The sequence below is a fragment of the Carlito syrichta genome, unplaced genomic scaffold (assembly GCF_000164805.1).
Source record: "Carlito syrichta isolate Samal-C Ts95f unplaced genomic scaffold, Tarsius_syrichta-2.0.1 Scaffold47750, whole genome shotgun sequence".
In the NCBI taxonomy this organism is placed as follows: domain Eukaryota; kingdom Metazoa; phylum Chordata; class Mammalia; order Primates; family Tarsiidae; genus Carlito; species Carlito syrichta.
In genome coordinates, this window is record NW_006991846.1 from 118,396 (window position 1) to 145,729 (window position 27,334).

Below are 27,334 nucleotides of genomic sequence, written 5' to 3' on the forward strand. Positions count from 1 at the left end.
GGCCGGGAGCGGCCACTGCACTCCAGTCTGGGTGACAGAGTGAGACTACAACTTAAAAAACAAAAGAATCTATGTGCAGTCACTGTTCTAGGAATTGAGTGTATAAGCTTTTATTTTGATTAAAAATTCCTGTTCTCTTGGAGTTACTTTCTAATTGTTCTGAAATAATATGACTTCATATAATCAGTAGCATGAATCTAAAATAATGTTTTCCTAATTTCATCTACTTAGAAGTGATTCATTCTAAAATTATAATGGAATTATTCTACTCTTTATTCTATGTTATTATCTTTTTTCAGTTGGGATCAGTTATTATAGTAATAGATACTGTTTACTGAGGTGTTCTCCTGAGGAGCAATTAATTTTTTCTTATAATGTAGTATTCTAATTTTTCGCCTTTATAATTGAGGGTACAGATAGGCGAAAGGAAAGGGAACAATTAAAAATTTCTATTAGGAAAATCCTTTTTGTTGTTGTTTATTAATTGCATATTTTATTTATTTTTTAATTTTAAAGATGTGGGGTGCAATTCAGCATTAGGTATACAAATGCTCATTATGCAGGTACCCTTGTTGATGAGGTGTGCCACCAATCCCTTTCTTATAGTATTATGATAATTGTTTAAGATCTGCTTATGAGTGAGAACATATAGTACTCTGTTCTTTTTCTCTGTGATAGATCACTGAGTGTGATCGACTCTAAATCCATCCAAGTTGCTGTGAAGTCCATATGCTTGTCCTTCTTTATAGCTATATAATATTCCATTGTGTATATGTACCAATTTTTTTTATCCAGTCCAACTTCGATGGGCAGCACGGTTGGTTCCATGATTTTGCTATTGTGATTAGAGCTGCAACAAACATGCGTATGTAGGTATCTTTTTTTGTAGAATGATTTGGGTTCCTCTGGGTATATTCTCAGTAGTGGGATTGCTGAGTCATATGGAAGGTCAATTTCTAGTTCTTTCAGAAATCACCACACTGTTTTCCAAAGAAGTTGTACTAGTTTACATTCCCACTAGAAGCGTTCCTTTTTCTCGGCATCCTTGCCATCATCTGTTGTTGTTTGTTTTATTAATGTTGGCCATTCTTACTGGGGTTAGGTGGTATCTCAGTGTGGTTTTGATTTGCATTTCTCTGATGATGAGTGAGGCTGAGCACTTTTTCATGTGTCTGTTGACTGCCCCTATATCTTCTTTTGAGAAGTGTCTGTTTATGTCTTTTGCCCTTTGTTGTTGTTGTTGTTAAAGCAGGATTTATTGAGAGGACAGAAAAGCTTCCACAGTGGGAGGGGACCCGAGGGAGTTGTCCTTGCCCACTTTTTAATGGTGCTGTTTGGTTTTTTCTTTTCAGAACCTTTGAGTTCCTTGTAGATCCTAGATGTTAGACCTTTGTCAGATATACAGTTGGTAAATATTTTTTCCCCATTCTGTGGGCTGTCTCCCCACTCTCTTGATGGTTTCTTTTGCTTTGCAGAAGGTTGTCAGTTTGATGAGGTCCCACTTGTCTATCTTATCTCTTATGGCATGGTCACTCGGGTATCAGGGGATCAGGAATTAGTTGCCTGTTCCAATTTCCATAAGGGTCTCTCCTGCATTTTCTAAGATTCTTGTAGTTTAAGATTTTATGTTTAGGTCTTTGATCCATTTAGAGTTAATTTTTGTGTATGGTGATAGGTAGTGGTTCTGTTTCAATCTTCTACATGTGGTCAGCCGGTTTTCCCAGCACCGTTTACCGAATAGGTTCTCCTCTCCCCAGTGAGTGTTATTGGAGGCTTTGTCAAAGATGAATTGGTAGAGAAATTGAGGCTTTGCTTCTGGAATCTTTGTTGTGTTCCATTGGTCCATATGCCTATTGTACCAATAACAGGCTGTTTTGATTATTATTCCCTTATAGTAAAGTTTGAATTCTGGAAGTGTGATACCTCCTGCCTTTTTTCTTTTGCTAAGGATTGTTTTGGCTATTTGTGGTCCTTTATGTTTCCATATTAATCTCTCTGTTGTCATTTCTAGGTCTGAGAAGAATGATGTTGGTAATTTATTGGGTATCTTGTTGAATCTGTAGATTACCTTTGGTAGGATGAACATCTTAACAATGGTGATTCTTCCTATCCATAAGCATGGAATATTTTTTCATTTGTTTGCGTCTTCTTGGATTTCTTTGAGCAGTGTTTTGTAGTTCTCATTGTAAAGGTCTTTCACTTCTCTGGTTAGGAAGATACCGAGGTGTTTCATTTTTTTGGTGGCTGTTGTGAATGGGATTGTGCTTTTTATTTGGTTCTCTGCCTGCTTGTTGTTGGTGTATAAGAATGCAACTGTCTTTTGCAGATTTATTTTGTACCCCAAGACTTTGCCAAAGTCCTTTATCAGTGCAAGGAGGTTTTTGACAGGTTCTCTTGTATTTTCGAGGTATAGGATTATATCGTCAGCAAAGAGGGATAACTTAACTTCCTCTTTTCCTATTTGGATATCCCTGATTTCCTTTTCTTGTCTAATTGCTCCAGCTAGAACTTCTAACACAACATTGAACAAGAGAGGTGAAAATGGGCAGCCTTGACTTGTTTCGGTTTTCAAGGGAAATATTTCCAGTTTCTATCTGCTTAGCAATATGCTAGCTGTGGGTTTGTTGTAGATGGCATGAGGTATGTTTCTTCTATATATAGGGTTTTGAGGGTTTTTATCAAGAAGGGATGCTGGTTTTTTTTCAAAAGCTTTTTCTGTGTCTAATGATATAATCATGTGGTTCTTGTTTTTACATCTGTTGATGTGTTTAATTACATTTATGGTCTTGTGGCTGTTGAACCAGCCTTGTATTCTAGGAATGAAGCCTACTTGGTCATGGTGGGTGATTTTTGAGATGTGTTGTTAAATCTGATTTGTTAGAATCTTGTTGAGGATTTTTACATCTATGTTCATAAGATATATTGGCCTGTAGTTCTCTTTTTTTGTTGGATCTTTACCCGGTTTGAGTACCAGTGTGATGTTAGCTTCGTAAAATGATTTGGGGAGAATTCCATCTTTCTCAATTGCCTGGAATACTTTTTTTTTTTAGTTGGATTCTTACTCCGTCATTCAGTTTGGAGTGAGGTGGCACACTCACAGCTACCCCAGTATCGACCTGCTGGGCTCCAGTAATCCTTCCGCCTCAGCCTTCCAAGTAGCCTCAACTGTAATTATGGTCTACCACGTCTGGCTAATTATTTTTGATTTATTGTTAGACAAGGTCTTAACCATGTTATCCAGGCTGGTCTTGAACCTGTGGGCTCAGGCTGTCCTCTTGCCTCGACCTCCCAAATTGCTGGTGTACAAGTTTGAGCCACCATGCCTGGCTTCCTGCAATACTTTCAGTAGGATTGAAATCAACTCCTTCTTGTTCGTTTTGTAGAATTCTACTGGAAAGCCTTCCGGTCCAGGGCTTTTTTGGTAGTAGTTTTCTTATGACAGAGTCAATTTCCTGGGTTGTTAGTGATCTATTTAGTGTCTCAGTGTCTTGTTTCAACATTGGGAGACTGTATGATGTCAGAAAGTTCTCCATTTCATTTAGGTTATCAAGTTTGCATAGGAAACTTGATAATCTTCTGTATTTCTTCGGGTTCAGTTGTGAAAACTGAAAGTCCTAAAAACTGGAAGAAATTTTTTTTTTTTTTTTGAGTTGGAGTCTCACTCTATCACCCAGTCTGGAGTGCAGTTGCAAGCTCCCGGCCTCCGGAGCAGCCTCGACCTGTTGGGCTCCGGCGATCCTTTCACCTCAGCCTTTGAAGTAGTCGGAACTACAGGCGCGTGCTACCATGCCTGGTTTAGTTTTTGAGTTATTGTAGAGACGAGATCTCACCAAGTTGCCCGGGCAAGTCTTGAACCCTCGGGCTCAGGCAATCCACTCGCCTCAGCCTCCCAAAGTGCTGGGATTACAGGCTGAAAAAGATCCTTCTAATGTGTCTCCTTATTATACATTTGAAGAGACGGAGTTTGGAGGAGGTTAAGTAGCTTTTTTTTGTACCTACTATGTGCCAGGCAATTAAATTGTGTTTAAATATGCAAAATTAAGATGGTTCCTTAAACTGCAGAATTAGTTTTTGTCTTAGACACAAAGATCTTCAAAGACCCATTGTTTTCTTAAAAGAATCATCATTGCACTGAAGGAAATTATAGGATTTTAATAGGACTGGAACTCAATAATGTAAAGTTTTGTGACCTTTCCATTTTTGATTTCCTCAGGTCGGTTCGGGACTGTTATTTTCCAGTGGTTTTATCTTTGTAATATTTTTGGAAAACATACTCCAGAGCATCCTAAATGTGTTGCTTTTGCTTTTAGTTTCATTTGCCCTGCTTCACCTCTGAACAAATGGTCTGTTACAATCTTTTTATTCCATAGTTAGGCCACTGGAGTTTGCTTGTAATGGTTTGTATATAATTCTTGTTTATCATTCATTAAAAAATATTTTAAAACTTCTATTTATTTTTTATTTTAAATGGGGGTGTAATTCAGGATTAGGTATATAAGTGGTCATCATACAGGTAAAATTTGGGACTCCCTTTGGTCTCCATTTTGCATGGTTTGAGATCAGGTACCCCGACTCATGCTGTTTCCCCTCCACCCGCCCCCCTGCAGTCCCCACCCTGGTAGTATCCCGTTACTGCCAATCCCTTTCTTAAAGTATTGTGGTAATTGTTCAGGGTCCACTTATGAGTGAGAACATGTGGTACTCTGTTTCTGTAATAGATCATTGAGTGTGATAGACTCTAAATCCATCTAAGTTGCTGCAAAGTCCATTTGTTTGTCCTTTTTTGTGGCTGCATAATATTCCATTTTTTAAAATCAGGCCAGTTCAATGGGCAGGATGGTTAGATACCTGTTTTTGCTACTGTGAATAGTGCTGCAATAAACACATGTGCAGGTATCGTTTTTGGTAGAATAATTTAATAAATGATGGCCATTCTTACTGGGGTTAGGTGGTATCTTAGTGTGGTTTTGATTTGCATTTCTCTGATGATTAGTGAGGCTGAGCACTTTTTCATGTGTCTGTTGACTGCTCGTGTATCTTCTTTTGAGAAGTATCTATTCATGTCTTTTGCCCACTTTTTTTTTTTTTTTTTTTGAGTTGGAGTCTCACTCTGTCGCCCAGACTGGAGTGCAGTGGCTGCTCCTGGCCACCGCAGCCTCCACCTGCTGCGCTCCGGCGATCCTTCCGCCTCAGCCTTCCGAGTAGCCGGAATTACAGGCGCGCGCTACCACGCCCGCTTTTGCCAACTTTTTAATGGAGCTGTTTGTTTTTTTCCTTTTAGCACACTTGAGTTCCTTGTAGATTCTGAATGTTAGGCCTTTGTCAGATATACAGTTGGCAAATGTTTTTTCCCATTCTGTGGGCTGTCTCCCCACTTTCTTGATGGTTTCTTTTGCTTTGCAGAAGCTTTTCAGTTTGATTATGTCCCATTTGTCTTTCTTATCTCTTATGGCATGGGCACTTAGGGTTTTGATCAGGAATTGGTTGCCAGTTCCAATTTCCATAAGGGATCTCCTGCATTTTCTAAGGTTCTTATAGTTTGAGGTTTTATGTTTAAAACCTTTGATCCATTTAGAGTTGATTATTGTGTATGGTGATAGCTAGGGGTCCTGTTTCAATCTTCTGCATGTGGTCAGACAGTTTTCCCAGCACCGTTTACTGAATATGTTCTCTTCTCCCCAGTGGTTGTTGGAGGCTTTGTTAAAAAGGTTTAAAGGTAGGACTAAGTTCAAATAGTCATTGTAATTAGAATTATTTTGCATTTCTTAGCTCTTCTACACCAAAAACATAGAAAATAGCTCTACTTACAGCTATTTTTAAACACTGGAAAGACTAGATAACACATTTAAATAATATTTTGTACCATTCTCTTTTGAGTATATGTTTGTTGTTGTGTTTATTTTTATTTTATCTCCAGTCTTGTCAAAAGAACACTTGTCAATTTAGTGATTTCACTTGTTCATGTCTTTAAGGTTGGTGTTCTAGAATTGTGAGGTATAATGACAAAAGAAGGAAGGCAGCTGAAAGTACATGAAAAGCAAACTGGTGTAATGGAAAGTTGGGTTTGGAGTCAGTATTCTTGTTCTGTTCTACTTTGTTGCTAACTGCTTATGATCTTGGGCAAGTAGCTCATATATATCTTTAAATCTCAACTTCACATTCTTTTTTCAATATTTCCTGACCTCTCCTTACATATCCCATCCAAATTAAGTCTTTTCTGTTATAGGCTCTCCTGTGCTTTTCTTCAAAGCACTTTTTATTGCTAGAAGTGTTATTTTTCTGTTTTTTTATTTAATTTGTTTTTCCACTCAGGTTACAATTCATAGGAGCAGAGTTGTATCCCTCTTTATTCATCACTACATCTACATGCCCTACCTTAGCCTGGGATTAGACACATGACAGATAGTCACTAAATATTTGTTGAGTATATAAACTACTTTCTGCCTGACATGCCAAGTTATTTTCTTCCCAGGTATAAACTCTACAACCGCCTATTTTGGAAAGTCTTCTATGAGAAGAAAATCAGGACAAGAGAAGTTCTCATACCACCTCCTTAAATATATACAGGACTGATGAGTTTATGAAATTGTACACTAACTTTCATCTTATTTATTTCTTACAACTTGATGAGATAATAGGCTGATATTATTAAATAATAGTAGGCAAAAATAACCTACTGTTAGGATCACATATTTTGACTCATGTCTTGCAAAGCGCCTGGCACATGGCAAATACTCAGTGAACACTCAAGAAACTAAACAAATTCCAAATAGTCATTTTTTTTGCATTGATATAATAAAAAGTTGGCTTTTAAAAAAAAATACAGTGTTTTGAAAATTTATTGTTGCATTGAGAGTGATCATTTATAAATTTAAAAATCTTGAATTTCAAGAATAAATTATTTACGTTCAGTTATTTACTCACGTTTTGGTCAGGGTAAGACATTTGCTTGGGATATGAAACAGCTTTGAAAGAAAAGTGTGTATGGGCATAATATCATTCAATAAATCTTGTAACTATTTCTGTGACTGCATATGTTAACATTTTTGTAATTGGCTTCTAAATGACAAACACAGATGGCTGTAGTCTAAATTTTCATCATGTTTTAGAATAAATGTTTTCTCAGAGATTTAAAGTGCATTATTACAGTATCAGATGATTACCTAATGGACGAGAGGTTTTTTTTTTTTTCCTCATCTGCTACTTGCCTTTTTCAGATGTAAAGTAAAAATATCTTACATAACTCTAAGAGATTGGATCTATGCTATGATTTTGTTCCTTCTCACATTTTTTACCAAACAAAACTCTTGCTAAAAAGTTATTGTAGATGTTATATTCTGATAATTTTTGTTTCGATTATTTTTTTTGGTGGAGAAGGGAGATTTTTGTAAACAGGGTATTTTTGTATTTTAATTTGTTTAATAAGTAACTAGAAAATTGCTAATTTTAAAACCATGGAACGCTTTAATATAATAGAATTAGTTATAATTCATATCTTCCTAGTTTTCAGGTTCTTTGAAGCCATACTTAAAATTATTGCTTAGTGGTGACTTTTCTGAAAAAGAAAAATTATCTTTTTTTTTCCCCCACCATGTAATTTATTCTAGGGATTGAACAAATATAGCAGTGAACAAAACAAAAGTCCTTGCCTTCCTGGTGCTTACCTTCTGGTTAACTGGCCTGAGAAAAATAATATGATGTTATATGAAAAGTAACTTAGGCCTAAAACAATTTAATACCCTTAAAAGTGATTCATTCTAAGTAGTATAATAGAACAATTCCACTTTTTGCCCGCATCTATCTGTTATCTTTTCCATTTGAGTTCATTTAGTAATAGATACTGTTGTCTCAGAGATCTTTAAAAATCAAACTTTTTATAACGCACAGTTTTAGTTTTTTAAAAGTGTGCTGGCACGTCTGAATAAGTATTAAATATAAATTATGTGTAACCTAGTATAGTTGAAAACTTAAACAGAATCTTCATCTTTGATGTATTTTGCTATTTTTTAGTGTAGACAACATGGGATTATAAAAAGTTTCTGAAATTGAGCATATTGAGAATTGAATTGAGAATGTCCTTATTAATATTTATCTAGCATTGTAGTCTCTCTGAGGGATTTTTCTTTTTAAAAGATATATCTAGGTTTCATTTACAGATAATACATTTAGTAGTATTTCAGTTGGTTTATTTTTAAGAATGAAGTTGCTATCCTCCAAAGTAGTTTAAATGCATTCCAGATGCTTAATAATGTTTAAGTAGAGACAACCGGTCTTGCACCTGTTTCTCAAGCAGACATGAGGTGGAATAACTGGGTAATTGCTAAATAACTGGGGAAAAAAATTTAATGTAATATATTTCTATATGCCATAAGACCAATAATTACCTATTTCTGATTTATAAATTTGATGTCTTTGTTAAGTATTCAAGACATACCAATATTCTTTTCAAATAAGTATAAAATTTATTGTGTGTTTTCTGTAGATAACATATTTGTCACATATTTTGATAGTTAACATCAGTACCATTAAAAAATTTCTCTACTACTTTGCAAATTTCCTGGTCACCATTGCAATTAGTCAATTAATTGTTATAGTAATACTAGTAGTATATTTTCTGTTTTTAAGGCACAAAGGAGCTTGCACCTTTATTATTCTTTGGTTTCTCATCTCAGAATAATTAGCGAGCTAAAATTAAATTAGGAATCAGTGGTTAGTAGTTACTTTATATAAAAATTAGAGCGTTTATTATATAAGAAAAGGAAATTTTAGATGAGCAAAGAGAAAAATATCTGTAATCTCAAGTCCAGAGACACACCAAAGTTGTTATGGCTATATTCTTCTAGAAGTGAGTACAGCGTTATTGAAATTCAAGCTAGATGTAATTGTTGATGGCTATGAATCTGAGGCCTGCTTTGTCTGTATTGAAAGTAGTACACTTAATTGTCCTTTCATAAAAGAGTAAAAATAAAAGAAGATTATACTGCAATGCTATTTTATACCTACTACTGTGTCGTGAGCATCTTTATTAGCAATAATGACTTGCATTAATATTTTTAATATGGTTTCATCACAGCTAAACAGTGTTGTGTAAAGCTTGTAATACAGGCATATAATTTTAGGTGATGACAAGATATTTTAGAGGTATCCTTGCATAGTATTAAGAAGCACTGCATAATATTGTAAGAAAGCTGTTACCATTTCCAATTTTCTTTTAGTCTGTCTGCTTATGATAACCAAAAGTCTTTTTTATACTTGTATATCTTTAACACCCCTTTAACACATGCCCATTTCTCATGCCTTCAATGACATCTAACTAAACTTTTAATAATAGTTTTGCCATTGTATTTTTAAAAAATTGTTTTAAGGGAAACCTTGCGTGGACTTTTAATTTATATCAGGAATAGAAAATCTCCTTTGAAAATAAATTTTTTCTTTTTTTTCCCTCCCTCCTTCCCTCCCTCCCTCCTTCCTTCCCTTCCCTCCTTCCTGTTGTGGTCTCAGTTTGTTGCCCAGGCTGGAGTTCAGTGGTATACTCACAGCTCACCGCAGCCTCAAACTCCTAGGCTCAGGCGATCCTTCTGCCTCAGTCTATTGAGTAGCTAAAGCTACAGGTGTGCACCACCACACCTGGCTAATGTTTAATTTTTTGTAGATCCGAGGTCTTGCTATGCTGCCTAGGCTTGTCTCGAATGCCTGGGTTCAAGCAATTTTCCCATCTTGGCTTCTCAAAGTGCTGGGGTTACGAGTATGGGCCACCATGCCTGGCCTTACCTTTTCAGATTGATACATAATTGCTGAACGTTTTTTAAGGGTACATGTGATCATTTAATACATTCATTTAGTTTGTAAAGATTAAATCAGTGTAATTGGGTTGTCCATCACCTTAAATATTTGTCTTTTCTTTATGCTAGAAACTTTGGAGTTATTCTCTTCCAGCTATTTTGAAATATACAATAGATTGTGGTAAGCTGTGGCCACACTACTGCTTTATCCAGTGCTAGGTCTTATTTATTTTTATCAAATGTTTGTACCTATTAATCAACCTCTCATAATTTTCCCTTTCCCCATACCCTTCTAGGTCTCTTGTAACCACTGACCTATTCTCTATCTTCATCCATTTTGTTAGCTCCCACATAGGAGTGAGAACATGCAGTATATGTCTTTCTGTGCTTAGATTATTTCACTTAACTTCATGGCCTCCAGCTCCATCCATAATATTCCATTGTGTATATATATACTACATTTTCTTTGCGTTTTCATCTGTTGATGGTCACTTAGGTTCGTTCCATATTGTGGCTATTGCGAATAGTGCTGCAATCAATAAACAAGGGAGTGCAGATATCTCCTCAATATATTGATTTATTTTCTTTGTATATGTACCCAATAGTGGAATTGCTGGTTCATTTGGTAGTTCTTATAGTTCTTAGTTTTTAGTTTTTTGAGGGCCTTTATTCAGTTTTCCATAGTGGCTATGTTAATTTACATTCCCACCAACATTTTGTAAAGGTTACCCTTTCTCCACATCCTCACCAGCATTTATTATTTTTTGTCTTTTTCATAATAGCCATTACCCCTTACTGTGGTAAGATTATATATATAGATAATATATCATTGTGGTTTTGATTTGCATTTAATGATGAACCGTGATATCAAGCATTTTTCTTATGCCTGTTGGCCATTTGTATTTCTTCTTTTGAGAAATGTCAATTCAGATCTTTTACCCTTTTAAAAAATAAGATTATTATTATTTTTTGCTGTTGAGCTGTTTGACTTTCTTACATATTCTGATTACTAATCCCTTATCAGGGACATAGTTTATAAATATTTTCTCCCACTCTGTGGAAATTATCTCTTTACTTTGTTGATTACTTTCTTTGTTGTGTAGAAGATTTTTAGCTTGATACAGTTCTGCTTGTCTATTTTGGCTTTGATTTCCTTTGCTTTTGGGGTCTTACACAAAAAATTTTTGGTCAGATAAATGTTCTGGAGCATTTTCTCAATATTTTCTTCTAGTGGTTTCATAGGTTCAGGTCTTAGATTTAAATCTTTAGTCCATTTTTATTTGATTTTTGTATGTGGAGAGAGGTAGGAATCTAATTCATTATTCTGCATGTGGCTCTCTGGTTTTCCTAGTACTATTTATTGAAGATACTGTCTTTTCCCCATTGTATGTTCTTAGCACCTTTGTCAAAATGAGTTGGCTCTAAATTTGTGGATTTATATCTGGGTTCTGTATTCTGTTTCATTGATCTCAATGCATCAATTTTTCTGATAGTACCATGCTGATTTCGTTATTAGCTTTGTTGTATATTTTGACTTTTTGTTTTGTTTTTAGAGATGTTATGTTGCCCAGGCTGATTTTGAATTCCTGGCTCAAGCAATCCTCTTACCTCGGCCTCCTAAGTGCTGGGACTATATAGGTGTGAGCCACCATGCCCAGCCAATTTTTGTGGTATATTTTGAAGTGAGATAGTGTGATGCTTTCATATTTGTTCATTTTGTTCAGGGTTCCTTTGACTATTTGAGATTGTTTCTGTTTCTATAAAAATAATAAGGATTCAAAAAAATTTCTGTGAAGAATGGCATTGGTATTTTGATAGGGATTGCATTGACTCTATAAACTGCTTTGAAGAGTATTTTCTTTTTAGTTTTTTATTTTTATTTTTTGAGTAGGAGTCTCACTCTGTCTCCAAGCTAGAGTGCAGTGGCACGCTCATGGCCACCACAACTTCGACCTGCTGGGCTCAGGTGATCCTTCAGTTTCAGCTTTCCAGGTAGCTGGAACCACAGGCACATGCCTCCACACCTGGCTAATTTTTTGTTTTATTGTAGAGATGAGGTCTCACCAAGTTGGCCGGGCTGATCTCGAGCCCCTGGACTCAGGCAATCGTCTCGTTTTTTTAACAGTGTTAATTCTTGTAATCCATGAGCATGGAATATCTTTCTTTTTTGTGTGTATCCTCTATAATTTCTTTCATCAGTGCTTACTAGTTTTCCTTTTATTGATGTTTCATTTTTTTGGTTAAATTGATTCCTAGGCATTTTATATTCTTTGTAGCTATTGTAAATGGGATTACATTCTTGCCTTCTTTTTCAGATTGTTTGCTATTGGTGAATATAAATGCTGTACTGATTTTAATATGTTTATTTTGTATATTGTAACTACTGAATTTATCAGTTCTAACAGGTTTTTTTGGTGGAGTCTTCATTTTTTTTACATAGAAGATTATGGTCTATGAACAAGGGTAATTTGTCCTCCCCTTTTCAGTTTTGGTGCCCTTTATTTCTTTCTCTTGTCTGATGGATCTGGCCAGGACTTTCAATATTATAGTGATTAAAAGTGGTGAAAGTGAGCATCCTGTCTTGTTCCAGACCTAGATGAAAAGCTTCCTATTTTCCCCTTTTCATTGTGATTTTAGCTGTGGGTTTGTCCTATTCAGCCTTTATTATTTTGAAATATGTTCCTTCTATATCCAGTTTGTTGAGGATTTTTATCTTAATGTAGTGTTGCACTTTATTTAATATGTTTTCAACGTGTATTAAAAAGGTCTATGGTTTCTGTTCTTGGTTCTGTTAATGTAATGTATTACATTTATTGATTTGCATTTGTTGAACCATCCTTGCATACCTGGGCTGAATCCCACTTGATCATGGTAAATGATCTTTTTAATGTGTTGTTGAATTCATTTTGCTGATGGTTTTTGCATCTGTGTTTATCATGATTATTGGACTGTAGTTTTATTATTGTGTTCTTATCTGGCTTTAGTATCAGGTTAATACTGCCTTTGTTGAATGAGTTTGGAAGGATTCCTGCGTTTTCACTTTTTTTTTTATGTGTTCTAAACATTTAGTTCTTCTTTAAATATTTAGTGTAATTCTCAGGTGAAGCTATCAGGTCCTGGGCTCGGCTTTTCCCTTCTCTTTTCCTTCCCCTTCTCCTCCCCCTCCCACTCTGTAACCCAAACTGGAATGCAGTGGTGTTATCATACTCACCACAGCCACCTGGACCCTTGCGATCCTCCTGCCTCAGCCTTCCTAGTAGCTGGGACTACAGGCACATGCCACTATGCCTGGCTATTTTTAAAATTTTTATGTAGAGACGAGGTCTGGCTATGTTGTCCAGGCTGGTCTCAAACTTCTGGGCTAAACAGTCCTCTTGCCTTGGCTTCCCAAAGTGCTGGGATTACTGGCATGAACCAGCACAGCTGGTGTCAGCTTTTCTTTGATTGGAGATTTTTTAAATTATGGCTTCAATCTCATTATTGGTTTGTTGAGATTATTTGTTTCGTCATGGTTAAATCTTGGTGGGCTGTGTACGTCCAGAAATTCATCCATTTCTTCTGTTTTTTCAAATTTGTTGGTGTGTAGTTAGTCATTCATAATAATATCTAAAGAATCTTTGTGTTTTTGTGGTTTCAGCTGTTATATTTCCTTTTTCATTTCTATTTTTTTTTTTTTTTTTTTTTGGTCTCCCTCCTTTTTTTTTTCTAACTAGTGTACCTAAAGGTCTATCAATTTTGTTTGTCTTTTGATAAACCAGCTTTTTGTGTCATTGATCTTCTGGGTTTTTTTGTTTGTGAAAGGGTAAACTGAGGCAAGGTGGGCCGGTGCCAGTACCATGGGAATAATGCAAGATTGCAAACAAGTAAGAAGTAGAAGGAAGTAAACTTTATTATCCACCTTTCACAGATAAGAAAGGGGGCTGACATTCAGAGGCGAGTGTGGCATTGAAGGGCCAAGGCCTGGGTATATTTTAGAGCCTTTGGATAAGGGGGGTTTGGGCCCACAGAGGTCTGGGCCAAAAGGAATGTCCAGGGCTGTGGATCTTTGATGTTGATTGTGGTCACATGAGTCTTAGAACTTGATGTCTTAGACATTAGCATCTCATGCCTTCGAATGGTGGGCTAGATGGGAGGAGACAAGGTAAAGAATTTTTCCTGCAAGAGATCTGTCAGAGGTTTCCAATCCACAAGCTCTTTGGCAAAAAAAACTAGTCTATTATCATTTCTATGGCTCTGTCCTTGTCTTGCATCTGTTGGAGATTTGCCGAGGGGGTGGGATAGGCTGCCAATGCCTGAATGCTTCCTAAAACCTGCCTGTTGGAATTTCTATTGATGTGCAACCTGTGCTATCAAAGTGTGTCAAAGTAAAAATGGTTATGTTGAGGCAAATTGTGAACTAAGTTTATTCTGAGTTTCTCTGGGTCCCTTTTTTCAGTTTGTTTTCAATTTTGTTTATATCTGCTCTGATTTTTGCTATTTCTTCCCTTCTTCTAATTTTGTGGGGGGTTTTTTTTCTTGCTTTTCTAGTTTGTTGCTGTGCATCATTAGGTTATTTGAAGTCTATCTATTTTTTTGCTATAAACTTTTTTCTTACTACTGCTTTTGTGTTATCCCATAGATTTTTGGTATATTGTGCTTTCGTTTTCATTTGATTTTTAATTCCCATTTCATTTCTTTCTTGACCCTAGTGATCATTCAGGAGCATATTGTTTAATTTCCATGTGTGTTTTTGGAGGTTCCTCTTGTTATTGATTTCTAGTTTTATTCCATTTTGGTCAGAAAAGATACTTTATATCACTTCTACTTTTTAAAATTTGTTGACACTTGTTTTGTGGCTTAAGGTATGGTTTATTCTGGAGAATGTTCTTGTGCTGATGAAGGGAATGTATATCCTGCAGCAGTTCTGTAAATGTTCTGTAAATGTCAGACAGGCCTATTTGGTCTAGTGTATAGTTAAACTCTGATGTTTCTTTGTTGATTTTATGACTGGATGATCTGTTCATTAGAATTAGAATTGGAATATACCAGTCTGTCTCCAGATTGAGATGTTGAATTCTTCTAGTGTGATATTATTATTATTTTTTTAAGTTGGAGTGTTACTGTCACCCAGGCTGGAGTGCAGTGGCACACTAACAGCCAACCCAGCATCGGCCTGCTGGACTCCAGCAATCCTTCTGCCTCAGCCTTTCAAATAGCCGAAACTACAGGCACACGCTACCATGTCCAGTTAATTTTTTTATTTATTGTAGAGATGAGGTCTTGTCAAGTTGCTGGGGCTGGTCTCAAACCCACAGGCTCAGGCATTCCTCTTGCCTCTGCCTCCCAAAGTGCTGGGATTACAGGCTGAGCTATGGAGCCCAGTCTACTGTGGTTGTATTGTAGTTCATTTCTCCTTTTTAATTTGTTAATGTTTGCTTTACGTACTTGAGAGCTTTGGTGCTTGGGACACAGATATTTATAATTGTTATATCTTCTTCCCGAATTGGCCCTTTATCATTACCTAGTGACCTTCTTTGTCTCTTTTTACAGTCTTTGGTTTGTAGTATTTTATCTAAGAGCTACTCTTGCTCTTTTTTAAGGCTTACAGTTGCATGAAATATCTTTTTCCAACCCTGTACTTTTAGTCTGTGTCTATCCTTATAGGCAAAGTGGATTTCTTGTAGGCAGCATATAGTGGTGGCTTACTTCTTTATCCATTTGGGCACTCTGTGCTTTTTAATTTGAGAATCTAGTGCATTTACGTTTAGTATTATTGCCGATAAGTGAGATTTTAATACTACCGCTTGTTGCTTGTTCTCTGATTGTTCTGTAACTCTTCTCTTTCTTCCTGTCTTCTTTCGTGTCTCTGGTAGTATGTTTTAGTCATTGCTTTTTATTTTATTTTTTTTGGAGTTGGAGTCTCACTCTGTCACCCAGACTGGAGTGCAGTAGCTGCTCCCGGCCACCACAGCCTCGACCTGCTGGGCTGTGGCGATTCTTCCGCCTCAGCCTTCCAAGTAGCTGGAACTACAGGCACCTGCTACCATGCCCGGCTGATTTTTTGATTTATTGTAGAGATGAGGTCTTGCCAAATTGCCCAGGCAGGTCTCAAACCCTCAGGCTCAGGCAGTCCACTCACCTCGGCCTCCCAAAGCGTGGGATTACAAGCTGAGCCACCAAGCCCAGCTTGCTTTTTATTTTTAGTGTTATTATAGGTTTTTACATTGTAGTTGCCATGAAGCTTACTAAAAGTATCTTATAGATAAAACAAGTTATTTTAACGAGATGATCATTTATCTTAGATCACAAAAAAAAAGAATAGAAATAGATACATACAAAATGGGAAAAAAGCCCCTCTACACTTTAATGCCATTCCTCCTGCATTTTTGACATTCTGTTGGCTCAATTTCCATACTTTTATATTATCTTTCTCTTAACCTTGCTGTAGCTATTTTTGTTTTTGACAGGTTTGTCTTTTGGGCTTCATCCTAGAGTTATGAGTGGATTGCACACAACAGTGACAGTATTACAGTACTGTGGGTTTGTCTGCATACTTAATTTACCAGTGGATTTTATACCTTCAAATATTTTCTTTTTTCATGTTAGTGTTTTTTTGGTTTCATGTTGAAGAACTGTCATTAACATTTCTTATAAGACAGGTCTGATAATGGTGAATTCTCTCAGCTTTGGTTTGTGTTGGAAAAACTTTGTCTTCATATTTGAAGGATAAATTTGCTAGATACAGCATTCTTGGGTGGTAGGTTTTTTTTTCTTTTAGTGCTTTAAAAATGTTACTCTCTCCCCCCCCCAGTCTATATTGATTTATTTTGAGAAGTCTGTTACCAAAGTGGAGCTCTTTTACATGTTATTTGCTTCTTTACTTTAGCTGCTTTTTTTTTTTTTTTTTGTCCTTGGCCTTCAAGAGTTTGATTATAATATGCCTTGGGGTTGTATTTTTTGGGATGAATCTGTTTGGTGTTTTCTGACCTTCTTGGCCCTGGATATTTATTTGTCTCAAGTTTTGAAAAACTTTTGTTATTATGTCTATCAGTGAGCTTTCCACCCCTTGCTCTTGCTCAACTCCCTCTTAAACACCAGTAATTCTTAGGTTTGGTTTTCTGAGGTAATTTTCTATATCTTGTAGTTTTTTTAAAAATTCTTTTTTCAACTCTTTTTGTTTTCAGACAGCCTGTCTTCATGCTTACTTATTCTTTCCTCTGCTTGATCCAGTCTGCTGTTAAACGCCTTTACTGAATTTTTCCATTCAGCAAATGTGTTTGTCGGTGCCAAGATTTTTTGTTTGTTTGTTTGTTTTTTTAGTATTTCAGTCTCCATGAATTTTCTTTGATAAATTTCTTTGATAAATTGGTTTTCTGCATTATTCTGGATATCACTACGTTTCCTTAAAACTGCTATTTAGAATTCTTGGTCACATATCGCCATTTTGTTAGGGTCATTCACTGGTTCTTTGCTTTGTTTGTTTGGGGAGGTCATGGTTCCTTCTTTGCTGTTGTTTCTTGTGGATAAATGTCTATGTCTTTGCACTGAAGCATTATTTATATATTCCAGTCTTTTCTATCTGACTTTTTTGGATTTTTATTGGATGTGTTTGCTTAGAGGCTCTTGTAATTTATCTTTTGATTTTCTATTTTATGTCCTGCTTGATCTCTCCCTCCTACTTCAGCACTAGGTAGTGCCTTAAGCCCTAGTTTGTCTTGATTCTAGTAAACAGCCACGTGTTGCCCTTCTCAAATGGGACAAATGCCAGAGGGGCTATCTTATGGTAGTTAGGATGATTTGCTAAGAGTTCGTGCCCAGAGGATTTGTGAAACGAACCTCCTACAACATGGTGCTGCGAAATAGCCATTCTCATTTGGCATCTCAAGGATATTCAGGAACTCCCAGTAGTTTTTCTGGGTTGAGGTAGGGACAGGTCTCCTGCCAGGGAACGCAAGATGACGGGGAAGCTGATTGTCTGATGGTCTACCTCGATTTCACTTTTCCAGGGCAGAAATTGAGTTGGGAAGAAGTTTTCCATTCTTGGTGCTAGGCAGATTGAGGGGAGGGTTGTTACAGATATGAAGTCCACTTCTCTTGACGTCTACTCTGATTTTATTTCTTTTACTTCTCTGTGGCCCTAGGAGCTATCTTCTCCTTATATTTGAGTTTCAGGATATTGCTGGCAATAATCTTGGAGCTGTGTATTTGTTTTTGGTTTTCTTTGAGGAAGGAGAAGGCAGCCTCCTTCAAAGAACTGGAAGTTTTTCTTAGTTCTTAAAATAAATCTAAATAAGAAAGTACACTGGTCAAAACATGTTAAATAAATGATACATAAAGGTAGCACTAGAATATGGCAAAAATCCTGATGATTATATATAAGTGATTAAGAGCTGGAAAGCACTACTGTTTGATACTTATTTCTAATTTTTTCCCCTTACAAATAAGGCTGAAGTGACCTCTTATTTATCTAAATCTTTTTATATATACTGATTTTCTTTAGTATAAAGCAGTAGAAGTCCCAGAAATTCCAGAAAGCAAATGCATTTGGGGAAGTGTGCATGTGTGTATGAGTGTCTTCTCATATAATCTCAAGTCCAGAGATTACACTCTCACCAAACAGTGAACGGCAGTTTCTATTTTTTCTTATTCTACCTAAATCTGGGCTAATTTTCTTTTCTTCAGACATGACATTTTCAGTTTTTACCGGTAAACCTCAATATTTCAAGTAGGTTCATCCAAAAATAACTAGTTTCTTTGCATTCCATTAATTAGTTATTCTTATATTAAAGACTACAATAACTGTCCTTTATTTTATCACTTTTATTTAGTGATAATTTGATCTGTGAAATAAAATGACCCTTAAAACTGTCTTTTTCTTAGTGGTGATGAAGAAATTATCTTTGACAATAATGGAAGTTTCCTTTCTTCTGTAGCTTGCCCAGTTTAGACAAAGGAAAGCTCAATCTGATGGGCAGAATCCTTCCAAAAAGCAGAAAAGAAGGAGAAAAATCTCAAGCACTAAACATGACGAGTCAGCATACCATCACTTGAGTGATCAATCACGGTGTGATGAGATGTACATAAGTAGTTCTCAGACAGCTGTGACTCCTGAATCTTCAATAATGAAAACTCTGCGTAGTGGAGAAATAGTCACACATGACTCGGTCTTCTCTGTTGAAGTAAGTATTCTTCCAGATTTTAAATGTTATAGTTATAAATGAAAAGTAATGTGATGACAACAACCATTAGCACCCTGTGCAATTTGGTCATGCTTTTTATTTCATTTTGAAATTTGCAATAGTATGGTAACTAAACAGTTATACCAAAAATGTTTAGTAACCTCTAAGAGGGAGTTTTGTGAGCCTAATTCAACAAACATTATTAGACATCTGTAATGCACTAAGGATTGAGCACCAGAGATACAAAGATGAATATGACAGTCTCTGACCTTTAGGAAAATCAGTCTAGTGGAGCAGGCATATGTAAAGATATGCAGTGTACTATGATTAGCTCTGTGCTAGTGACTGTACATGATACTCTAGAGTGTGGGGAATGCCCAATTTAGCCTTGTTTATGCAATTTGGGAAGATTTCTTGGAAGAGATAGTAGAACTGAGCCTTGAAGTGTGAGCTGGAATTAGAGGCAAAGAAGTTAGAGAAGCAACCTCTGTGCAAATGAAACAACATTCATAAATAAATAAAACAGGGTGATATGGTCTGGAAACTGTAAGTAGTTTGATCTGAAATGGATTACAAAGTGATAGGGATGGGATGGTGATAATGGTGAGGGGCTGGAGATTTTTACCTGGCATGTAGTAGAGGCTCAATGAATTTTAATTTCTCCCACTTGATGTAATTTTCCGGGATAAAGGAATGAGGGAGAAATTAAGGTTAGATTGAAATGGTAGGTGGGATGGTGGAGCCACTAACCAAGACCAGGAATAGAGAAGGATGTGTTGCTTAGGAGGAATTGTGTTGGGCAGGGCAGATGCTATTCATTATTTTGGTTGTGCCATGGCATATTTGTGTGGAAACAGTGACATTTTGATATGTAAGGATTTGAGCTTTGTTCAAGAAATCAGGGTTGGCAATGGAAATATGTCCTTTATCAAAGTAGGAGAGCACTTTTAAGAATATAGCACAAAAAGAACAAATGGAACCCACGATACTTAACTATATATGCTATGTAACATTTATTCTTCAGATACAAGCAATGAGATTATCTGTGGTAGTTGTGTTCTGTGAAGTTTCCACAAACACTGAGTTAGTGAATACTTAACCATTGCTCAAAGGGGAAATACAAGGTTAGATTCTTCCAAGCCACTTGTCACAATATTTTTGTCAACTAACTGATCTATAATCTTGTTTTATGTGTTTTCCTGTTTCAAGACATGTTATTTAATCTAAATTATTGATTCATTAATATTGAATCTATGGTCAACAGCACTATTACTCATGCCTGAACAAAGCTTATCTTACACACGTGTTTTCTCCATAAAGTGTATCACAACCTTCCTACTTTTAGGAACACTAGATGGCACTTCAGCGTCACAGTTGGGAACCATTTTAAGCAGTGAAATCAATAACAAAAATCACAAAAATGTGGCAGTAAATGGACTGTGTAAAGGACACTGGCTTACATTATGAGAGCTGAAACAAGAAGACAAGATGTTGCCTTGTTCTAACTTAACTAGGAATGTGTGCTTTGGATGACAAAATTTTCACCACTCTGCTCATGTCCATGAATGATACCATCAATATGCTGCATATATTGATTTTTAGAGTTATCAGAAAGGTATATTGAATAATTGATTTCACAAATACAAAATCTGTAAATATAAGATCAACTCGATTTATATCATATATATGATTTGCAAATGTCTCTCATTTTGTTTTTTCACCTTCTTGATAGTGTCCTTTGTTACACAAATTTTTATTTTTTATTTCTTTTTGTGTTGGAGTCTCTCACTATGTCATCCAGGCTGGAGTGCAGTGGCATGCTTATGGCCACTGCAGCCTCAACCAGCTGGGCTCAGGTGATCCTTCTCCCTCAGTCTTCCGAGTAGCTGGAACTATAGGCACACGCCACCACACCTGGATAATTTTTTGATTTGTTGTAGAGATGAGGTCTCACCAAGTTGTGCAGGCTGGTGTCGGACCCATGTGCTCAGGCAATCCTCTCACTTTGGCCTCCCAAAGTGCTGGGATTATAGACGTGAGACATCATGGCCAGCCATACAAATTTTTTTAGTTTTGATAAGGTACAATTTAACTATATATATATATATATATATATATATATATATATTTTAGTTGCTTGTGCTTTTGTTATCATATCTAAAGCAACCATTGTCAAATCCAAGATCATCTAAGTTTTCTTTGCAGACTTTGATCATTTTAGAGCTTAAATTTTAGTCTTTTATCTATTTTAGTTAATTTTTATATGTGGTAGGAGGTAGGTGTCCAACTTTATTTATTTTTTTTTTGGCAGGCGTATATTCATTTATCCCAGCACTGTTTGTTAAAAAGATTATTCTTTTTCTAATGAATTGTCAGTGACTACAAATACGAGGGTTTATTTCTAGCTCCTCAATTACATTTGTAGATCTTTATGTCAAATGAAATTTTTAGATTAGATGAGAGAATGAACAGTGAAAGCAGTACTTTGGGAGTCAGAAAAAATTTGAATTTGCTCCGTGACTCTTCCTATTACTTCTTAGCTAAGGAAAGCTCGAAAAACCCACTCACTCCATACCCCAATCCCAGAGATGTGATAGTGAAACAAGAATGTCTTTCAAAGTGCTTTTGTAAACTACAAAGGTATTATAACAACAAAGGTTATTATTTTTACTTAAAGTTATTGATTTTTTTTAGCATCAGGATTTTATTATTCTTCTTTTGGATAAATTGAACTTCTTAGACACTAGCATCTTAGGACTTTTCTCTTTTTTTTGAAAGAAGTACAGTTGTTCTTCCTTATCCATGGAGGGTACCAAACCCTTTTTATGTACTATATTTTTTCTCATACATACATAATTTATTAATTAGGCATAGCACTCTTGTGTTTTGGGATCATTATTAAATAAAATAAGGGTTACCTGAGTTCAAGCACTGCAATATTGCATCACAGTGGATCTGATAACTGAGATGGCTACTAAGTGACTGTCGGATGGGTAGTGTACACAATGTGGATACACTGGACAGAGGGATGATTCTCATCTCATGGGATGGATGGGACAGCATGAGTTTTCATCATGCTACTCAGAACAGTGCACAGTTTAAAACTTATAAGGTATTTATTTCTGAAGTTTTTTATTTAATATTTTTGGACTGTAATTTACTGTGGGTAACGAAAATTGTGGGGAGTGAAACCATGGATGAAGGGGAGCTACTGTACAAGGATTAAAGGAATGGTGTCATATTTGGTGCCTTTGGCTTACAGGTCGTATGTACTGTTTGTAAGACCCTGTGTGAAAGTACCTCTTGATAGTTTTATGTTAAAAAAAAAAAATGCCTAGAGGTAAATTTTAGTTGCATCATTTTGACATTGTGATTTATAATTCAATGAAATTTTTAAATATTTGAAGAATTTTTACTAGTTTTTTTGCAGCATTTTATATTTTCTATCATATGTAACAGTAATGGCATAATACAAAGTCTGATATTTACCCCATAAAAGTCATAATTGTAATTGGTTTTTACTTTTGTTTTAGCCTGAAAGTGAAATTTCAAACACAGCAGATGATTACAGTTCAGAGGTAAGACTAAGTTATATTATGATTTCAAATATCTTAAATAAAATCAGTATTTTATATTATTTTTAAAATTATGTATTGTTGCAGCTTTATTTCTTATAACATATGATTATATTGTATTTTTATATAATGTAAATGACTAGAAAACCTAAAGGTTATGTTTTGCCGATACACCTTTTTTCAGATTGTTAGCTAAGATCTCAAGTTTGTTTGAATGACTTAGCCCTTAATTAGATAAAGTCTCTGTTTTATTTTCTGGGAAGTATTTGATATTGGATTTCTAGCATACATGATCATTGCAAGGTAACTATATTTAGCACAGTAAAACATTTGTAATATAGGTTATTTTGTTTTGAGTAATGCTTTTTACAAATGCTCAAATTCTAGCTAGTCATATTTACTAGTTTATTCAAATTAATGTTGCAATAGTGTTTATTTCAGGTGATAAAGGCTAATATAGGCATCGGCCACTTTAGGAAATATCTTCTTTATGTGTTGTGATATGTCATTTTGTTATCTTTTTCCTTATTCTTTTAGATGTGATTATGATTTCTTTGGTCTAGAATTTGAGGACTTGGAAAATGATTCCTTTTTCTGAATTGTTTAACAACTCAGTGTATACAGAAAATCTCAACTTATTATAGATTTATGATAGGAAAAAATCCATTAATTTTAAATGAACATATTAAGCAACAAGTTTGACACCTCAAAATTCAGTGTGTTTAAAAGCTGGAATAGGCCGGGCTTGGTGGCTCAGCCTGTAATCCCAGCACTTTGGGAGGCCGAGGTGAGTGGATTGCCTGAGCCTGCGGGTTTAAGACCAGCCTGAGCAACTTGGCGAGACCTCGTCTCTACAATAAATAAAAAATTAGCCTGATGTGGTAGCGTACACCTGTAGTTCTGGCTACTTGGAAGGCTGAGGTGGAAGGATCCCTATAGCCCAGCAGATCGACACTGGGGTGGCTGTGAGCGTGCTGCTGCCCTCCAGCCTGGGCAACACAGTAAGACTACAACTCAAAAAAACCCCAAAAAACTGGAATATACTTACTAGTAATCTGGTCGGGAAAATAACTAATCCAATGAATAAATTGATGCCCTATTTAGGATATACATAGTTTCCTCAATGGAAAATATCTTGATTTAAAATCACTGCTTGCAATTCAGAGTCTACTTTGTGACTTTAAATTTGGTGTGCAATACAAATTTGGTTGTCTGTATCAGCAGGTTCTGCATATGAGGATTTGACCAACCATGGATCAAAAATATTTGGAAAAAGCAAAAATAACAGTAGACTAATACAAATAATACCAATTAAAAAATACAGTATAATGGCCATTTATATAGTATATAAGTAATATTGGAATGTCTTAAAGTATACAAGAGGATTGTGTAGGTTATATACAAATACTACACCCCTTTGTATAAGGGACTTAAGCATTCACAAATTTTTGTATCCTTAGGAAGGATTATGGAACGAGTTTCCCTGAAGACACCAAGGGATGCCAGTATATGAAAATATTTCTCTTTCTATAATGCCTAATTCTTACAGCTTGCTTTTCTTCTATTTTATTTGTTTTTTTGAGTTTGGGTCTCTATTACCCAGGCTGGATTGGGGTGATCATTGTTCATAGTAGCCTCGACCTCCTGGGCTCAGGCGATCCTTCTGCCTCATCCTCCTGAGTATCTGGGACTGCAGGCACATGCCACCATGCCAGGCTAATATTTTTATTTTTTGTAGATACGATGTCTGACTATGTTGCCCAGGCTGGTCTCAAATTCCTGCGCTCAAGCAGTCCTCCTGCCTCAGCCTCCTAAAGTGCTGGAATATAGATGTGAGCATCATGCCTAGCTGATACTTTTTCTTTTTAATGCTGATCAAAAATCTAAATTGATTAACTGCCTTACATTTTGAAAAAAAGAGTAACTTTCAAGATTACATTGAGAAAAGATAATTTTCGGTAAATTTGACCTGGTTCAAGTTATAACCCTTGTAATATTATTTGTGTGATGTCTGGATTCACAAAGGATTATACTTTGAACAACTTTTATATACACTGTTTCTATAGAAAACCTAACACAAAAGTTAATAGTTTGTAAAACGTTGGGGGTATCTTAACTGGATTACTGAGATGAATACTGATTGAATTCATGATGATCTGGGCTAGTTTTGAGACTTTAGCTACTTCATTTTATGGTGTTAGACTGCCTTGACTAAACCAAAGTTACAGGGGACTTCTAAGCCTAATTCACTTATTCAGGAGTCAGAAGAATCATCAGCAGACCAAAGTTATAACCTGAGGAATAAATCTCACAGTGTAATGCTTTTTATATTGAAATTCTTAAGAAATTATCCCTCAGTGACACCCCTAAATAAGTGAGATTTCTTTCAGGGCAACACATACATTATAACTTCATTACAAATGCTAGACTTGCAAAGTTTAACCATCTTGGCAGCTCTGGTTTGCATTTGAGTCTTCTAAAACTTTAAAATCACATTGTTCTGATCATAGACCACGTTGTGATCTTATATTTTGCCTAAATATCACTATCATTTTTCTGGTAAGTAGACCAATAATGTGATGTAAGAAAAGAGCAGGGGACCTTGGAGCCAGGAAGTCCTGTGTTCAGTTTCAACTTAATCACCTTTGAGCTTGTATGAACATGATCTCACCACTTAAGCTCTGAAATACAATTTCCTTTCCTACAAAATGGTGTTAATAATATCTACTTCATAGAATGGTTGTGAACCTCACAAAATAGTTGTCTCAAAATAATCTTGAGAAGATTTAGTATATGTTTGGCATATAATAGATATGCAGCATAGCTGAGTTGCTGTATTGCTCTTCACTAGAAATATGCGTCTCTTCACACTGTGTTTATATGAAACAAGTGAGTAATGAGAATTCCTTTAATAAATTATTCTGAGAAGGATTTCAAATTCTGTTAGTGTATTTAGTTAAAACTTGGTTTAGAAATTGTATATAGGTATGGTATATGTTTAATGTTCTTGACTTCTGTGAGTAGTACACTCATTTTGTTGAGTAATGGCTTCAATCCTAGAAATAATTAATCAAATAGTTTTATTCCAAGATCTCCTTTGTGTAAATATATATCCAATTAGACTTGGGAAATCAGATTAAAGAAAAAATCTCTTCTCCAAATTATATACAATTATCTTCATTCCTTGATTGAGATTGAAGGGATATTTTATATGCAGAACACCATGTTTACATGAGTTATTATTTCTATTAATTATTCTTTTTTTTGAGTTCAGTCTCACTCTGTTGCCCAAACTGGAGTGCAGTGGCATGATCATGACAATCACCGCTCATGGCAGCCTCGACCTCCTGGGCTCAGGTTATCCTTTTACCTCAGCATCCTAAGTAGTTGAGACTACAGGTGTGTGCCACCAGGTGTGTACTTGGTTAATTTTTTAAATTTTTTTGTAGAGATGAGTATTCTCTATGTTGCCCAGGCTGGTCTCGAACTCCTGAGCTCAAGCAATCCATCTGTATTGGCCTCCCAAAGTGCTGGGACTACAGGCCTGAGCCACTACAACTGGCCAGTGAATTATTTTTGACACCCTTTGAGCCAGGCTATTTGGTGGAAGTTGGGAATACTACAGCCAAGATAGGTAAATAAATATGCTTTGCTGTGCATAGAAAGATGAAATGTTAGTAGGGTATGTACTCTCATTATAGATTTGATTTGATTATTCAATACTTCTGAACCAAGTTGCTTGTATGATTTATGATGTTTGTGAAATGACTTAAGTTGGAGACATAGCCTATAGTCATAAAGTAATATAAACTTAGCTTTTCATCTTTGACTTTGAATGAATAATTTTAAACTCACTATTTACTTGACTAACTCCATGAGTCAGCCAGGCACATTGAACTCGTAATTTCTATGAATTCTTATGAACCTTTAGATTCTTTTAATGATAACATAAATTATTAATGCTTTTAAATGTATGTATTTCCAAACTAAATATGATAAGAATAAGGTATTAATCATATATGAATTAAAGATTATTTTATGTTTTGAAACTACTGTTCTCTAAAAGGATGAATTTTTATATGAAGGCTATTTTTTAGTTGTACAATCAAAATTATCTTTCCTCTGATTCGTTCTGAATAGCAATGTTATTATGATATGATACTTTACAGAACATTTAAAAATTTAAAATGTACCTTACTTGTACTTTTCTAGATCTTTAAGCTATCTATGCAGATTGAATAAATGTTTTGTGAATTCAGAAGGAATATATTTATTACACAGCCATAAAGGACAAAATTATGAACTTCACGGCAACTCAGATGAATTTAGAGTCTGTAATACTCAGTGATCTATCACAGAAACAAAGAACTGAGTACCACATGTTCTCACTCATAAGTGGACCCTGAACAATTATTATAATACTGTAAGAAAGGAATTGGCAGTAGTGGAAAACTGCCGGGGGAGGGAGGCGGGGAGCAAACTTCATCAATAAGGGTACCTGATCTCAAACCAGGTGAAGTGGGGCCAAAGTGAGACCCAAACTTTACCTGTACAATGACCATTTGTTTACCTAACCCTGAATTGTGCCCATCTTTAAATAATTAAAAAACAAAACAAAAAAATAGGAAAAACATTCACTTGGTTCAAAAATAAAAATATTAAAATGTATTTTTAAAAATCTTCATTTGAAGGCTAAATAGCCTTGACAAATGCCACAGTACAGAAGGACATTGAGTGAAGTTGAGCTTTTTTCAACTGCAGTCTATTAATCTAATCTTTGAGTTTCAAGATATTGACTTACTTTCATATTAAAGTTTAC

General features: G+C 35.6%; 1 protein-coding gene across 3 annotated transcripts in view; it reads left to right on the forward strand.

Moving 5' to 3' along the window:
* AKAP9 (A-kinase anchoring protein 9) overlaps positions 1-27,334 on the forward strand; it is a 164,415-nt gene that overhangs the window by 13,095 nt on the left and 123,986 nt on the right. For all 3 annotated transcript variants that reach the window (XM_008048614.1, XM_008048619.1, XM_008048626.1), the window contains exons 2-3: positions 18,695-18,940; positions 22,474-22,518. In XM_008048614.1, the coding sequence (XP_008046805.1) occupies positions 18,695-18,940; positions 22,474-22,518 (291 nt within the window). The remainder of the gene's footprint in view (positions 1-18,694; positions 18,941-22,473; positions 22,519-27,334) is intronic.